Source organism: Orcinus orca, chromosome 4 (assembly GCF_937001465.1).
Source record: "Orcinus orca chromosome 4, mOrcOrc1.1, whole genome shotgun sequence".
NCBI lineage: Eukaryota > Metazoa > Chordata > Mammalia > Artiodactyla > Delphinidae > Orcinus > Orcinus orca.
In genome coordinates, this window is record NC_064562.1 from 127782050 (window position 1) to 127798885 (window position 16836).

Sequence of the window (16836 nt, forward strand, 5' to 3'; positions counted from 1 at the left end):
CCCAACTGCTTGGTGAAATTGCTCAAGACTGGAATCATACAAATTGATATATCTTAATTACTGATTTTAATACCTTTCTTTTGTAGGTGATTTTTGGTAATCGTTTACATTTTTTAAAGCAGTATTGGCTCTAATCATTATGCTGAAAGCAGCTATTTGAGTAGATACAGACTGAGTTAGAAATATTTCTTCGGGGACAATAGAATAACAAAGAGGGAAAACCCCTCCATCAATAGTCCTGTAGGAGGGTGACCTGAGCCTTCCACCTCCACGTTACTCAGGGAAAAGTTCCTCTGAGGGGCTTATACCAGCCTCGTGTTGATCCAAGAGTCACAGCCTGAGGCATCATCATGGATTTTCAATGAGGCTGTGTCAGAAGATAAATTAGTTTATTTCTGCAAATAGGAAAAATAATATTATTATACTTGAATAATTTGAAAATGATTCATCAGCAGTCACTATGTTTTTCTGAAATTAAATTGTAACTTGAATAAAAGATGCATATTCAGGATATAACTGGGTGACAGGAAATATCAAGATAAAAATGAAAAACATCTAGTGAATTATTTCCTAAAATACTAAAGCTTGACATTTTATAAAATAACAGCCAAGTTGTAGACTGATTGTTTTCTTCTATATTGACATTAGTATTTGCCATCATGTAGACACAAAATAAAAATATCATGACCGCAAGAGTAGGATTTGGATTGATAGTTACTATTCTTATTTTGTGTCTTGATTTGCTACAGTCAGAAATTATTTGCAGCTAATTTGGCTGATAGCACAGAGGAATTTCTATTACCTAAGGTATCTGGATGCTTCTTTAGGCCATTTTAAAAATAAAGCCACCAAAATCTATATATCAAGTAAATAGAAAAATAATGGTTGTGATTTAGATAATGTTTCTTAGAAACAGTATTATACACATCAAAGTTCATTTCAAATAAAAGAGAACAATGCAAAGTATCCTCAAAACTGCAGGATTTAATATCCAGTTTTACAGGAACAGTCTTTATTTTTCCTATAATCTTTTATTAAGCAATGAATATTATGGAGAGCAAGAATAATGCCTCTTTTCATACTTTAATAAGAAAAGAATTAATATGCTTCTACTGTGAAAATGGCAGATTTCTAACTAAATTTTCATTAGAAAAACGAAGAAAGGAAATATGCTTTTCTTCCATTTAAGACTTTCAGACTCATTTTTAAAACATTCTGATAGTAAACTGTTCTCTAATGCTCATGTAATTGATTCAACTTGCTTATTTTATTCTACATCAATCTTATTTTATTGATAAAGTTTGGTTTAATTAACATTCAAAATTGGGTTCCACTTAATTTTTTTCTTTATTTTATATTCATATTAATTCCAAGTATATTGTTTAATTTTTTTAACTTTTTTTTATTATAACAATATAGTCTGACTAAACATAGTTGTTAAAGAGGATAGAAATGTCAGGACAGTGTAAATGATGTAAGATGAATTGTATATGTTCTGTAAGAATTTCTCACAATATTTTCATAGTTCCAAAGATACAACATCAAACAATGCTGTTTTTCATTTTAAAAAACGCCCAAACTAAAACACAAACAAATGAAAAAAAGAGAAGTTTTGAGATTTTCTCTGGAGAAAACATTTTTTATTCATAATTATATTAATTCTATGGCTGAAAAAATATGCTGTTTAATCATATCGTTTTGTTCTAAAGCTAAATCAACTCAAGAAACATGGTTTCATACAGATAACAAATCTCATAAATAAATTAATGTAATTGGAAATAATGTTGCCAAGAAATGTAGGATATTTATTTACCTGTTTATATGTTGACTTATTTACCACTAAATTTAAATAATAGCACTGAAACTTAAAAAGTCTTATAAAGCATTTATGATCTGAATCGCATTGTTCACGTATTAGGTAGATGTGATTTTCTTCTCTAATCCAGTGACTGCAACATACAGGGGTGAAATGCTTTACTGACTGTCATTTTCTTTGCTTTCCACAGAGTGGTTTCACCCCTTTGCACATCGCTGCCCACTATGGAAACGTCAATGTGGCAACTCTTCTTCTAAACCGGGGAGCTGCTGTGGACTTCACAGCCAGGGTATGGATTAAAATAGTTTCATTTTATTTTATTTTATTTTATTTGGCCATGTGGCCCAGCTTGCAGTATCTTAGTTCCCTGACCAAGGATTGAACCCGGGCCCTTGGCAGTGAAAGCGTGGAGTCCTAATCACTGCACCACCAGAGAATTTCGCATTTTACTAAAGTAAACATTAACAATGATAAAGATTTTATTTCCTTTTCCTTACCTGGATTTATCTGTGCTGGAGATATTAGATTTTCCATTTTTTTCCCTTCAAATCACAGGAAGTCGTCACAACCCAACTCGTGAAAAATAGTGTGTCAGTTCACATGCACGCAAATCATTTGCAATAAGGAAGATGTTGATTCTGACATCAGTATGAGCAGTTACATTTAAAGGTCACACCACGAATCATGAACAAGCAGCTTCAAGTCGATAAAAAATTAAACTGTTAAAACATTAAGTATAAAATGTATAACTACATTTATAGTATGTCCTAACAGTGACTATAGGGCATACAATTTGACAGGGATTTTTTTTTTTTTTTTTTTGGCTATGTTGGGTCTTCGTTGCTGCATGCGGGCTTTCTTTAGTTGCGGCGAGCAGGGGCTCCTCTTCATTGTGGTGCGCGGGCTTCTCATCGCCGTGGCTTCTCGTTGCCGAGCACGGGCTCTAGGCGCGCGGGCTTCAGTAGTTGTGGCACATGGGCTCAGTAATTGTGGCTCGCGGGCTCCAGAGCGCAGGCTCAGTAGTTGCAGCGCATGGGTTTAGCAGCTCCACAGCATGTGGAATCTTCCCGGACCAGGGATTGAACCCGTGTCCCCTGCATTGGCAGGCAGATCCTTAACCACTGTGCCACCCAGGGAAGTCCCGGGATATATATATATTTTTTTAATAAATTGAAAATTTGCTCATATGAGGAGTCTTACTGAAATAGTAAAAGCACATTATGTTGTGTTACAGTTTTAATGGTATGCTTTCACTGGAAAGAATTCACTTACATGACAATTATAAAACTCAGTGTACTTAATATGAATCAGTAAATGCACTACTTGAATATTTGCAAAATCATAACATACCAAAAAATCAGGTACACATCCTTGACCTAATAATGGTATATGATAGCCAAGGAAAGAAATACATATAATTCATGTATATAGTATTTTTGTCCTTAGAAGTCCTCTTCTCTGAAACTACATTGAGTTATTCTCAAGTTTTTCATACTGAATTATTCTGAAGAAGGTGTTTTTAATCATCATTTTTACATTGGGTATTGATACGTATGTGTGTACTCTATTTTTAAGCATAGTAAACTTTAGGATCCCAGAATCTTTAAGTACATAAGTGTTATAATAAGAAAGATAGACTTTAGCCTAGGGCTCTATCTAGGTAGGATCTGAAATTTTGTTTCTATTGAGTATTATGCCAAAGTGCTCCCTTTGTCTCTTGACTGTGATGTGTACATTCAGTACATATGTTGTAGTTATTGACTAACTTAATTATGCAGTTTCATTGCATTTATCATTCTCTGCAGTGCTTTGTGGTTTGTGTGCTTTTTTGTTCCTTAAAAATCAAAAGCATTGAAACCATAGAAACCTCAGATAAAATTACAAAGTAGGTCACAATCTCCTTTGTGCTAATACGAAGCCCACCATCATGCCCTGTCATACCCAACATGCTCTTGTTTGGTCTTTCCATGGTGTAGAATGGAATCACTCCTCTGCATGTGGCTTCCAAAAGGGGAAACACGAACATGGTGAAGCTCTTACTGGATCGTGGTGGTCAGATCGATGCCAAAACCAGGGTGAGTATCTCTGTTCTTTCAATTTCCTACCATTATTATTTTTTGTATTCTTTTAGCAGACACTTTAAAATACCAGTCCCTAAACACAGGCAATGTGTTTTCAAGGAAATTGCTTTCTTGGATTCGATTTAAACCTCATACAGCATTTAAAGGTTGCACATCATATGTAAAGTGGAATTAATATTTGCTCATAAGTGCCTGGAGAAACAGAATGCTAACCTCTCTCATTGAGACAGTTTTTCAAGTCCTTGCTTATTGATTTTCATGGAACAAAGATCAAAGATTGAACTTACTCATCTCTGATTTGGCTAGCTGTAAGTATCAAGAACCCAAACTCATTTGCATACATTAAGCTATGAGAGTGTGGTTTTTATGTAAAATATTTTAATACATGTTGAAAATCTTTTGCTTCGAACTTTTCATCTCCTAAATCATTTTTCTTAAGTGGTTATGCTATAGGGATCTGAGCAGGAGATCTCCTATTATGCTTATGGAAAAAAAGGCATACAGTTATTATGTTGCACTTTTACTCATGTCAACTCGCTAAGAGGCAGTGCCCTTCATTCATTTCAAACTTGTTGAGTTAAATATAATTCTGAGTTTTTACATACTCCCAACAAATAAATAATAAGATAGGCAGGACAGTACACCTGTTGAAAGTGCAGACTTTGAATGCAGATTACCTAATTTCAAAGCCTGCTTCTGCTGCTTACAAGCTGAATGACATTGGCAATTTACTTGCCTTCTCTGAGCTTAGGCTATAATACTACCTACTTCATAGGGTCGTTTGAGAATCGACTCTTAGGTATTTTTTAAGTGACGTTAAGTAAATTACTTAGCTACTCATAATTTTTTATTATGTAATGGAAATTATGCACAATTACTTGCTTAAACATTAAACTAAACTAGTATTGTACTTTGATATTAATTCTCTGGAGTAGACTTGATTAATCATAGACTTAAGTAAAACTTTAAACATTCCTATTATATAAAATTTTGAAATATATGGTGGAAGAAGTCTATGGAAGTTAGTAGATAGAATATGTCCCTTGTGATATTTTATCTTCACTTTGTTTAATTCTGGGACTTTGCATTCTCATAGTCCAAGGAATAAGGATCTAATTTAATTCCCTTGCAAATCTTGAGGCTAACAAATATTTTGTTTAATAAACCTTATCATCTTTGAGCTTCTAGAAACTACACCAGTCCCAGACTATACATTTTGGGTTTTAATGACCTCAGGAAATGTTGCTTTCTTAATCTCATTTCTCTAAGACATTTGGTCCAGAGCACTTGTGTCATATTATCATGTGGGAGTACTGGAGTGGTTTGCTTTGTCTATCAAGATCTTTGTTGTGGTGTCCATTGTCTTTGCATCAAAATTTTATATGGTTTCTACCCTTTGATTTGATGGCATGCCTTTTCCCTTGCTATGCTGTAGGTGTGCAGGATTTGGAACAATTACATATAATGCTGCATGCTTTGCTTACTTGTTCTCTATATTTAAAGGAAAGAGTTTCTGTACCTCCTCCTTTAAGTACATTTCTAACATAATGAGTCCCTTTACACTCACCTTTCTGTTTCTCTTGAGACTCTAATAATTGAGAGTACCAATGGAAAGACAGCACTTTGTAAATGCAAAAAACTTTTATCTTGGTCAATGTCTTAAGGATGCACATTGCTCTTATTAATGCTTTTCTGGAGTATTCATTCATTATTGAGGCAATTGATTTTGTTTTTATTGATCGTCACAATATTTGCTTTATTCTTTAAAAGATGCTCTAATTTGCATTCCCTACATACATTTGCATATACAATTTAAAAGTCTAACTCCAAATAGATATTGTTTTTTCATGAAAGAGTACTAAGAAATGGAGAGAAATGGCTTCTTATGCTAGTTCTGCCATTAACTAATTGTCCTGGAGCAATTTAACAATGAAATGTAAGCCTTGGTTAATTATTCTTGAAGGGAATATTTGGACTGTATTTCATCCGGTGTAGCCTTTAGATATAGCAAATAAATAGAATTTCATTCAAGAATTTATAAAATGAAAATGGATTTTCTAATTATACATTGTACTGACATTCTGTTCATTTCTTCCTTAAACAAATAATTATTGATTTCCTACTTGGTGTTGTGAACCCTAGAGATAACAGTAGTTAACAAGACAGACTATATCCCTTTACTCAGAGATGCAAATCAACAGTACCCAAGGGATTAGGTTAGCAGTGTACTGGTAAAAATTTAATAATCAGCTCTTCAAAAAAATAAAATAAAAAGCTCTGATTTGTAACCTTTGCCTTTGATGATTTCCATGGTGTAAATACTTCCATACTTTCACCATGGCCAATTGGAGCTACCAATATGGTATCACTGAATGCAGAATTGGGAAAAGATGTGCAAAAAATTGACACTCACTAGTGTGTGCAAACTGGTTCCAGTGCACCCTGAGGATCAGTCACAATAATGAAGGTGGTGCTGAGCTTTTCCCTGTAAGTGAAAATACTTCCTCATCCCTAAGCAGTAGGATTTTAAAAACAGTTCGGTTCTTTCAGTTTTGGCTATAACTATCAGACCTGTATCCTTCTTACCAAAAGTAAAATCAAGTAGGAGGTAAATACTGAAATGCAGTACTGTGGTCTGGAATCAGGAGGCCAATTCTGGAACTATAATATATGTATATTTTTGGAACTATAATATTTGATTACTAAGGGAATATGGTTTGCTTTTTCTTTTGTCCTTTAAAAATATATTTTTAAATTAAAAAATGTTATACTTGTTTTTGACTATCTTTTTAGGTAACACAATAGTGTGTCTTTATATGGAATTTCAAATAATATTAATATTATTGTTTCATTTTTTTCACAGAGGTCTCAATTTCCCCTAGCAGTCAAATTAGTCATAAACATTCTGAATTTAGTATGTTCCATCAAAAACTTTCCCTTGGTCTTATTATTTTCTCACTTATAATGTTTTCATTATTAGGAGAAGAGCAAGATATATAAAGGCTTTGGGGTAATTAAAAAAAAAATCATAGCCGTAGTTTCTCCACCACTTTCACCAGCACTATGTCAATCACTGAGACATTCTGCATCTCATTGGCATTCTCATCATTGACTAGAATCTAGTGTGAAACTCTGAGACATTTTCACCAGAGCCCTGGTTTTCTGGTATCTGGAAAACCTCATCTTAATGTTAAAACAGAAACGTTATAGCTAAAATGTTATTATTAATTCAAGTTTTATTAAAGGCATTATTCATTTTTTATTTTTAAACTTATTTTTTATTTAAATGTGGAAATACTTCCTATAAGGATTATGGCTAAAATATTGAAATACATATTTCAATGAAAACAATAAAAGTATACAAAAAACATTAAAGGATGATGAATGAAAAACAATACATCAGAAAAAGGGATCACCCTTGCTATTTGTTATTGGAGTAATAATTAAAATACTAACAATAGTGGCTACCAATTGTCATATGCCCACTATGTTCTGGGCACCCTGCTAAGTACTATACAAATATCATCTTAATTCATCTTCCTAACAGCTTACAAAGTATTATTATTTTCTTGTTGAGAAAATATAGAGGTCTCCATTTGAGAAATGAGACTACCAAGGGGAAAAATAAGTTCCAGAGGAGTTATATAACTTAACCTAGGACACACAGCTTAGTAATTAGCAGAGCCTATATTAGTACACAGAATTCAGGATACATTGCTGGAAGAATAATCTAAGCTGAGAGGGAAGAGAGGAAAAGATAAGGAAAGAAATGGTCTTAAGAAGCTAATGCTGTGGGTTACCAGCTAGATGAATGGTGTCCCTTTAAGAATTACTAACATCACCATGTGATTTGAACTGATTCCAGCGAAGAAAGAGAACACAGGGAAGGGGACTCTGGAGGGGAGGAAAATGTAAACTTCAAACACAGTCTTAGAATTTAAAAAAAGAAAAAAAAAAAAGATAATGAACAGATCATAGTCTCTAAGAGTAAAAACTAAATTAAAAGAGTAAGTTTAAAAGTTCTTGAATACAAAACCTTTTGATAAAGATTTTATGGGGGACAATAATGAGACACTGCACTTTGTAGAAAATATCCAAAATCTACCCAGATTGAGCATGTTGGGCAACTTGAATTTGATATAACTCACATATCCTTTTTAAGAGCAGATAAACTGCATCACTAAACTGTAAGATTTAGACCCAATTACTTAATCCTTACTGTTACTTGATGTTCTTGCGGGTTTATTTTCTCCATATTTTCCTATTGTTGTTCTGAGAGCATTTTAGAGGTTTCAACGTGATTACCCAATGAATATTTCATGTAATCCATAGAAAGCAATACCTTTTTAAAAATGATGTAATGCAGCATCCCCTCATTTTTCAAACAATGCTGTAAATTAAACAGGGTAAGAAAAAGCATCCTCATTTGAAATATCGTGAAGCTGAGCCTCAGAGAGCTTCCCCCATGATGGGCTGATCTGAGACTCACACCCAGAGCTCTGTGATTCCAGGGCCTACCCACTGGACCATGCACATCATGCTTTCATTTGCTGTGTTGGATTTCTCAAACTCTAGATCTCAATGAAGCTCCCACCAAGAATATGTTTGAGAAATCAAGCTGTATCTAACTGCTATTTCACTTATATAGCAACCAATGCTCTGTGTTTCCACCGTAGGGCACTGAGGACAAGATACAAAAGCATCATCATTTTAATCACTTTGCCCACACAGTTTGTCTTTTAAGCTCCTTTTGGCAAACTTTAAAATAACTTGGCATCCCAATACTTTTTTCTCAAGAGACAGTCTTTTCATGCTAATTCCCAGGTAACCAAAACTGCAAGGTCTGTTTAGTATCTCAATACTGGCTTAATAGGTTTAACAAAGCAAGGAATAATTATCATCAAGGTCCTAGACAAAAACAGATGACACACTCAAATTTGATAATTTGAATAGAGATTATTAAAGGGCTTATTTATACCATTGTGGCTGGACTATGAATAAGAGAAATAAAACCCAAAAGACAGAGGGTATTTGGAGATTGCTCTAGAATCAGAAACTACCTGTGAGGTTATCAGGGTCAGAAAGTTTTATAAATAGCGTAACATACAGTTGGGCCTCTCCCGTTGCAGAGCACAGGCTCCGGACGTGCAGGCCCAGCGGCCATGGCTCACGGGCCCAGTCGCTCCGCGGCATGTGGGATCTTCCCTGACCGGGGCATGAACCCGTGTCCCCTGCATTGGCAGGCGGACTCTCAACCACTGTGCCACCAGGGAAGCCCTAAATTTAATTTTTGAAAAATAATTATGTATTTTGTAAAATGATGAAAAATATGAGTGGAAACCTTTAGAAGAATGTGAAAAAATAACCCTTCCCTTTTACGAGCCTCAGGGAGCATTTTAGGAGAATTTATGAAAATAATGACAATTCAAGAGAGAAGATAGACAAATTAGATTAAGAAGAAATTTTAGGAGTTGTGTTAGGACAACCAGAAGGAAAATAGTATAACAGTATAATCTCTGGGTGTGGCTCCAGGCAGGTAGGGCTTTCAAGTTCAACAAATGCAACACCCTCTGCTTTTCCATCTTCCTAAATATGCAAACACATGACCAGCCACAGTGTTTTTTACATTAAACCTCCACACATGGGATTTCTCTTGCTCTCTCCCTCTTTCTGTTTTGTCTCTGTCTTTCTCATTCTCTTTCTCTCTGCCGAGATCTCTGTCTTGTTTTCTCTCTTACTGTTTTTTATTATTTAACTGATAGCAATTCTATTACTGATCTACTGAGTCACTAGGGCTGAGTTTTGGAAACCCTCTCTTCAAGTGGCAGTAGATACAATCTTGTTTTTTTAAAAAAAGTGAACTGAGGCCTATCTTTCATTCTTTTGGCAGGATGGCTTGACGCCCCTTCATTGCGCTGCAAGAAGTGGACATGACCAAGTGGTGGAGCTTCTGCTGGAGCGGGGGGCTCCCTTGCTGGCAAGGACGAAGGTGAGTCATTATGAGGAAGATGGGATCCAACAAACTCTTTAAGACATTTTTTTGATAATCTCTATTCTTCTTGAAATCAAAGCATCAGCCAAGCGTATTCTAGTTGCTCAATATTTGTGTTCAAGGAATGAGTAATAGATATCAAACTTTTTAAACTATTTAAAAGAAAAAATGCATTAAGATGTATTAAATGTATAACTTCAAGTTCTTTCTATATTTTTACCTGCTATTCTCTCTGCAGATGGAAATGTAAATATTACTCTATTATACGTGAATGAGAATATTATATATAAGTGAGAAATTTCTTACATTTTATTAGTCTACATTTTTATGATTCTCTGAGATGACTATAAAATATATATAAAAACTGTCTTTTATAAAACTGTCTTTTAAAGAAGCACAAGTAGCAATACAAGATAAGTCTTTTGGCTCTCCAATCTTTAGACAATATCTAGTAAAATAGACAATATCTAGTAAAAAGAATTACTCACTGGTGGTGTTGGTTGATTATAATTGGGATTAATAGGTGATGTGGAAAGCATGAGTTAGGATAGGCCAGCTACAAAGAACCAATAAAAAAGCATACTGTTCTCTATGGCACAGTACATCTAGTATTTTTTGTCTCATTTCATCAACATGCCCAACCATGGGGAAAACTCTTATCCATATAAATAGAAACCAAGTGACGAGCTGATTTGCTGGAGGTTTTCTTTGGGTTACCAGAAAATATCATGAGACGAAATTTGAAGATAATCACACAGAGTTATTTAATGGGACATGTAACAACCCTCGGATCCTTAAATACAACAAAAATTTAGACAACGGACATGTCTTAATATTTTCCCCCTATTTCATCTCCCCCATTCCCTGAACATGATTCATATCAACTGATGCTGTTACTAGGGTAAGGTGAGAAAAATAAGGCAGCAAACACAGCAAATATTTTTTAATTTATATTATATCTTAATTGAATATTTAGTTGATATAATTTGGAGCAAAACTGGCCCACACATTCAAAATTTGTATAGAATGCACTCAGTCTTTAGAGATGTGCCACGCAGATCATGAAAGGGTGGCTTCAAATCAGAAATATATGAAGATGAGAAATAAATCATCTGCATTATTTTTATTCTCATACCTATACCGAGAATGTTGTAGAGATCTGTCTTTAAAATGTAACATTTTGGGCTGGGTCATGCAAAGATAATTATGGAAAGTTTCCTTGAGGAAACGGATTGAAATTTAAATGGAAATAACAAAATTTCAGACTAGTCATGTTATAACCAATAAAAGGCTTATCTCATATTGAGGGTAGGTAGATATACTGTTGCACAAACCATAAAATAATCTCATCTACAGAATCTGCCAGTAATTGTCATATCACTACTGAAGACCATGGGTTACCTAGATGGAACATTTTTAATGGCCTTCTTGTAAAATCAAATATCATTCATATATAAGGATACAGCATAAAGCATCTGTGGCTGCATAATCTGCGACTGTCCTACACTGTTGAAATCACCTTCCTGGTTGAGAATGTTGCCTATTCTGGCTTCTTTCTCCAGACAGTTTCTGCTTCTTTGAATATAATGACTGCCAAACTAAATCCTTGGTCAACAGTTATTTTCTAGTGACTGTATTTGCAATAGTCCCCTTCTTTTAATGGGCAAATGTTTTCTAATTTCGCTTTTTCCTATAAGCTTGTTTATTAAATTTTTAAAAATGAGAGTCTCACCTAGACTAATAATTATCAGTGAACTACTTGGCTGTCTTGTATCCCTGCTGTTGACCTTCTCTGAGGATTAAGTCTAAAGCTGTTTTTGGCAGTATCAATGATGATAAATTTAGATTATCCTCAAAATTTTAAAGTTGGGAGGTCATTGACACATGGTCCATATTTGCCTTATATTTTCTAGCTCTTATCTGACTGCTTTCTCCAAATCCAATTTACGCATCATGACAGAAAAAAGAAGTTGCAGAATTTCCGAGCAGTGTGGATCTAAGAGATGATCAAAGTCTCCTTCTCTCCCTGACCCACCCACTTGCTCCTCCTGCATCCACTTTCCCCTCCATTGAGAAGTAAAGAAATTCATACAGAGAGATGAATTGAATGTAGATTTCTATGTATGGAATTGGATACAGATAATTTAAGCCTCAGCTATTACTTGTTTTTGTACAGCTAATATTGCCCTGATAATTGTGGGCCAACTGAATTGCTACACGTACTATATATTCATTCATGAAAGACCTATTAATTTTTGCCTAAGAATATCACAGTTATGAAATTAAACATTCTCTTATCTTTCCTCTCTGCCAAACATAATCTGCTGTATGTTTAGGTGTCGAGTGGAAATTATTTTTCTCTGCTACCAATGGTTCCAGAGATCAAGAATTGTTTGTCGTGTTTCAGAATCTGAAAGTAATGACTAAAATGTGGTCTTGGTTTGGTTTGGTTTTGACGCACAGAATGGGCTGTCTCCGCTTCACATGGCTGCCCAAGGAGACCACGTGGAATGTGTGAAGCACCTGCTCCAGCACAAGGCGCCTGTTGATGACGTCACCCTGGACTACCTGACGGCCCTCCACGTTGCTGCACACTGTGGTCACTACCGTGTAACCAAACTCCTTCTGGACAAGAGAGCCAATCCAAACGCCAGAGCCCTGGTAAACCTAGCCCAGTCCACATTAACTGAATACAGATCGACATAAGCAAACCCGCATTGATTGACCAATGGTTGTAGGCACAGCAGTGCATGGTTATAGATGTGTAGTTAATTCTAAATTTGTCACCTCCCACAAGCTGCCTGCCTACTTCATGCCTTCACAGTTTGCTGTTAAATGATGGCAAGGATAGATTTAAGAGAACACCAAGGTAACATTTCCATAATTAGCAACTCATAGATAGGTATGAAACCTCTGGAGTGATAGCATTTTTAAATGGAAAATAGAAGTTGAAAAATAGCAATTATCAAGTAAGTTCTAGACACCTCTATATAGAGTCAGAATAAAATTGTAAAAAAGTTGAACTTCATTAATTTCTTTTTGACAAAGAAAGTTTTAAAGTGGCGAATAGATTTTACTATGTAAGATAATGTAAAATGTAAGCCTGTGAAGAATTCACTTGGAGATATTCCTTATTGACCTGATTACTCAGCCACAGGCTAATGGAAGAGTAATGCTTAGGGTCTTCTTGCTTCAGGAAGCATTTTATATAAACTATTTCAGGAATTGCTCAGGAGAAATCTGCAAGAGGCTGTCCCTAGAGCAGCTTCTGTTTCTCCCAAGTTCTAATATTGAATAAATCTTCTTGCTTCACTTATATTTTAACCATAATCATTGGAAGTATTAGATATGTACTAATTTATGCCTCTTGTTTCTTAATTCTCCAACTAAAAGCAAACCCTTTTTTCTATTTGTTAAATGGTTTATGTAAGTTAAATTAGTCTTTAGACAATCAATATTAAGAGAATGTCATTAGAATTAGCAAATATTAATCTTATTTTTATTAGAAATTTTCCATTGGAATCAATTTATTTATTATTGCCTGGGAAGCAACTATACTTTTAGGTTTATGTGCAATTATGTAAGGATATTTATTTTCTTATAAGGAGGAAAGTACTCATTTTCATTTGGATAGTGGTCAATAAGCATGTAAAATATCACATTCTAATCACTGCAGATCTTTTAAGTGCTGCACATACATGTAGTTATTTATATCTGGCTTATTACATAGCTCATAAATGGGAAATTACTTAACAAATATTGTGAACAATAATGTCATTAGGTTAAAGAAAATCATATGCTTTCCTGAGAACTACTAGTGTAGAAAAATATTGACTGATGAACAGTCCCTATTGGGACATGCAAAATTGTTAACTAGCAGAATAGATACGATTCTATATAGAGACATCATTGTTCAGATAAAAATGTAATACTTAAATATAACACATAAGGATTAAGCATGGAGCTAGTTAACAAATTTTTATGTAGTTTCCCCTAATTGCTGCACATTAGCCCAGTATGGAAAGTTAGAAAATACCTTAAAGACTTCTCCACATTCCTTTGCTTCTAAGAGATACCTTCTTCCAGTTATTCCAAAAATTCTTCATACTTACTTTGAAAATATTTGGGAACTTAATAATCATTTCTTTTCGAAACAAAATGTATGTGATTGACATAAGTTATAAAAAATATATTAAAATATAAGAAATATAACTTCTGGGTATTAAATATTATCAACATAAATAATGATTTCCACTAACATGCAACAACTCCTCATAAAAACTTTTTAATATAAACATTATAACTTCTGGATATAAAAAAATTATCAACACAAATAACGATTTCTGTTAATTTGTAACACCTGTTCCCTAAAGAAAATAGTAGCTAGGCTGAAACATTTATTATAGTCATGTTCTTAGATTTTTGAAGTAAAACAGGTAATGATTTTTCCCTTTAAGAAATAGTTCGTCATCAGAAAAACACATGCTTATCTTTGATGCATCTTTAAGCCATTCCATAATCTGACCAATCAGTATGCTTTAAAACATTTTAGAACTTGTAAAGTATAATTGCCTCAGTTTTTTCCTTCTTGGAAGAGTAGGCCCATGTAATTTTCTTCCTTTTTGTTTTCTCTGTAACCACACGAACAATGCCATACCTGCCCGCCACATATAAACCAAGTTCAGAGCCTCCAGGAATACACCACCACTTTCTCTCTAAATCCAACACCTACAGCACTTGAAGAAATGGTCGCACTACATGAATGAGGATGTAACATTACTGCCTGCAATGTGCCAGCATGGAGTTGTGTGAGAATCATTTCTGCATGTTTTCAACTAACTTGATTGTCTTTTGCACAGAATGGTTTTACTCCACTGCACATTGCCTGCAAGAAAAACCGCATCAAAGTCATGGAACTGCTGGTGAAATATGGGGCTTCAATCCAAGCTATAACAGAGGTAGAAAAATGTTTCAGCTTGTCACGAAACATTCCTTCTCTTACTCCTTCTTCCCCTTCCTTCTGCCCATCTTCTGTCCTCTTCGCTCAAGTATTATTTATCTGAAGAAGCCCCAAAGCCCCCACCGGTGCAGAGGAGTAAAACTGCTGTCGCTTTGTTTCGCAGTCTGGCCTCACACCAATACATGTGGCTGCCTTCATGGGCCACTTGAACATTGTCCTACTTCTGCTGCAGAATGGAGCCTCTCCAGATGTCACTAACATTGTGAGTATGGCTTGGGTCAGAATAACCACAGGGAGAAAGAGAGGAAGCGTGTGGGTGTGTAGGGATGTTTGTGTGTGTGTGTGTGTGTGTGTGTGTGAGATCAAAGCTCAGCGGCTGAGCTTTGAGAAGAGCCCCCGTGATAACGTATTATTGAAATAATTGCTAGAAGGTCGCTGAAAGGAACCTCCATAGGGTAAGAAATGTTTTACAAAGTAATAAAATGGAAGCTGTGGAATAAGACTGTGTCAGCTTCCTGGTGCAGATAAATTGAACATGCATCTTAAATACACTTATAAGACAAAATACATTTTAAAAGCTCCTCTGAAGGTGAAGGAATGATTGATTGGAATAAAATATTCAGGACTCACTCTACTTGCTTGAGTGAATCATATTCCAGGAAATTTTGGTTAAAATATTAAGTCAGTACCATAATCAATTCTATCAAATGATTAACCAGAGATAGACCAATATTAGAAGATTTTTTACTTAATATCAAATTCTCCCTCCCTCCTTCAGTTACATGGATTTTCCATTTTCTAACCTTACTTCGATTTTTCCTTTTGATTTGGTTGGCTGAATTAGTTATAACTTGCAACTTTTTCATGTATCCTGAAATCCATGTTGGTCTTCAGACAACTTTTGTTCTGACAGTAAATGCTGGATATTCCAGAATTCTTCTACCTAATATAAATTAGGATTTTTACTTCCCATTTCTTTATATTTCTCTCATTTTCTTGGAGTCAGCCCAGTTAAACTTTTTTTTTTTTTTTTTTTTTTTGCGGTACGCGGGCCTCTCACTGCTGTGGCCTCTCCCGTTGTGGAGCACAGGCTCCGGACGCGCAGGCTCCGGACGCGCAGGCCCAGCGGCCATGGCTCACGGGCCCAGCCTCTCCGCGGCATGTGGGATCCTCCCGGACCGGGGCACGAACCCGCGTCCCCTGCATCGGCAGGCAGACTCTCAACCACTGCGCCACCAGGGAAGCCCCCAGTTAAACTTTGATCATTGAATACAGATTTTCTCCTGAGCAAGAGAACTTGCTCTGTACAAAATACTGTCATGTATTTGAAGCTCACCAGGACCCACTGGAATATTGAGATTTTTAAAAAAGTATTCAACAGAAATAACTCCCCAAATAAATCTTAGTGCTTATTATTAAAATGAATCATATTTTCAAAAGCAATTGGTTTACTATTGTTGCTAATTTTTGGTATTCCATTCCTTTTGAGTTGTGAAATGGAATGTTCAATTTTACTTTTTATTCATATTCCCTTTCATTTTCTCATTTCCTTGTATTTTATACACTGTTTCTGTGCTGAAGTCTCTGATGCATGGACAAAATCCATGTGAAATAAATTTATTTGATTTTAAATATGTGTTAATACCTCTCATCATATTATTCACAACTGGAGTATAAAACCATCAAAGAATTGAAATATAGTCTGTATATATACACCCCCCTAATTACAGCTTACTGATCCTAAAGTAATAATATATGCTAATTTTAAATTTCTCCACTAAGGATAAGAGTAATTTCACAACATGCCAATTTGAGTTTAATTTATGGTCACTTCTTAGAACTTTAAAAGAAATCAATAGCATCCTTTTTCTGTTCAGAGATGACCACCTCCCTTTTTAAAATTGAGACCTACACAAACCAGTACCTTTTAAAAGAAGTTCTCTGAGTACTTTCCCACTGTACTGTATTTTCCTTCTTTGCATTAAAA

The 16836-nt window shown here is 35.0% G+C and overlaps 1 protein-coding gene across 50 annotated transcripts in view; it reads left to right on the top strand.

Moving 5' to 3' along the window:
- ANK2 (ankyrin 2) overlaps positions 1-16836 on the top strand; it is a 683094-nt gene that overhangs the window by 537417 nt on the left and 128841 nt on the right. For 48 of the 50 annotated variants that reach the window (XM_049708929.1, XM_049708962.1, XM_033437973.2 and 45 more), the window contains 6 exons: positions 2007-2105; positions 3793-3891; positions 9788-9886; positions 12353-12550; positions 14749-14847; positions 15013-15111. In XM_049708929.1, the coding sequence (XP_049564886.1) occupies positions 2007-2105; positions 3793-3891; positions 9788-9886; positions 12353-12550; positions 14749-14847; positions 15013-15111 (693 nt within the window). The remainder of the gene's footprint in view (positions 1-2006; positions 2106-3792; positions 3892-9787; positions 9887-12352; positions 12551-14748; positions 14848-15012; positions 15112-16836) is intronic. The other 2 variants (XM_049708939.1, XM_049708938.1) reach the window with 1 other exon arrangement.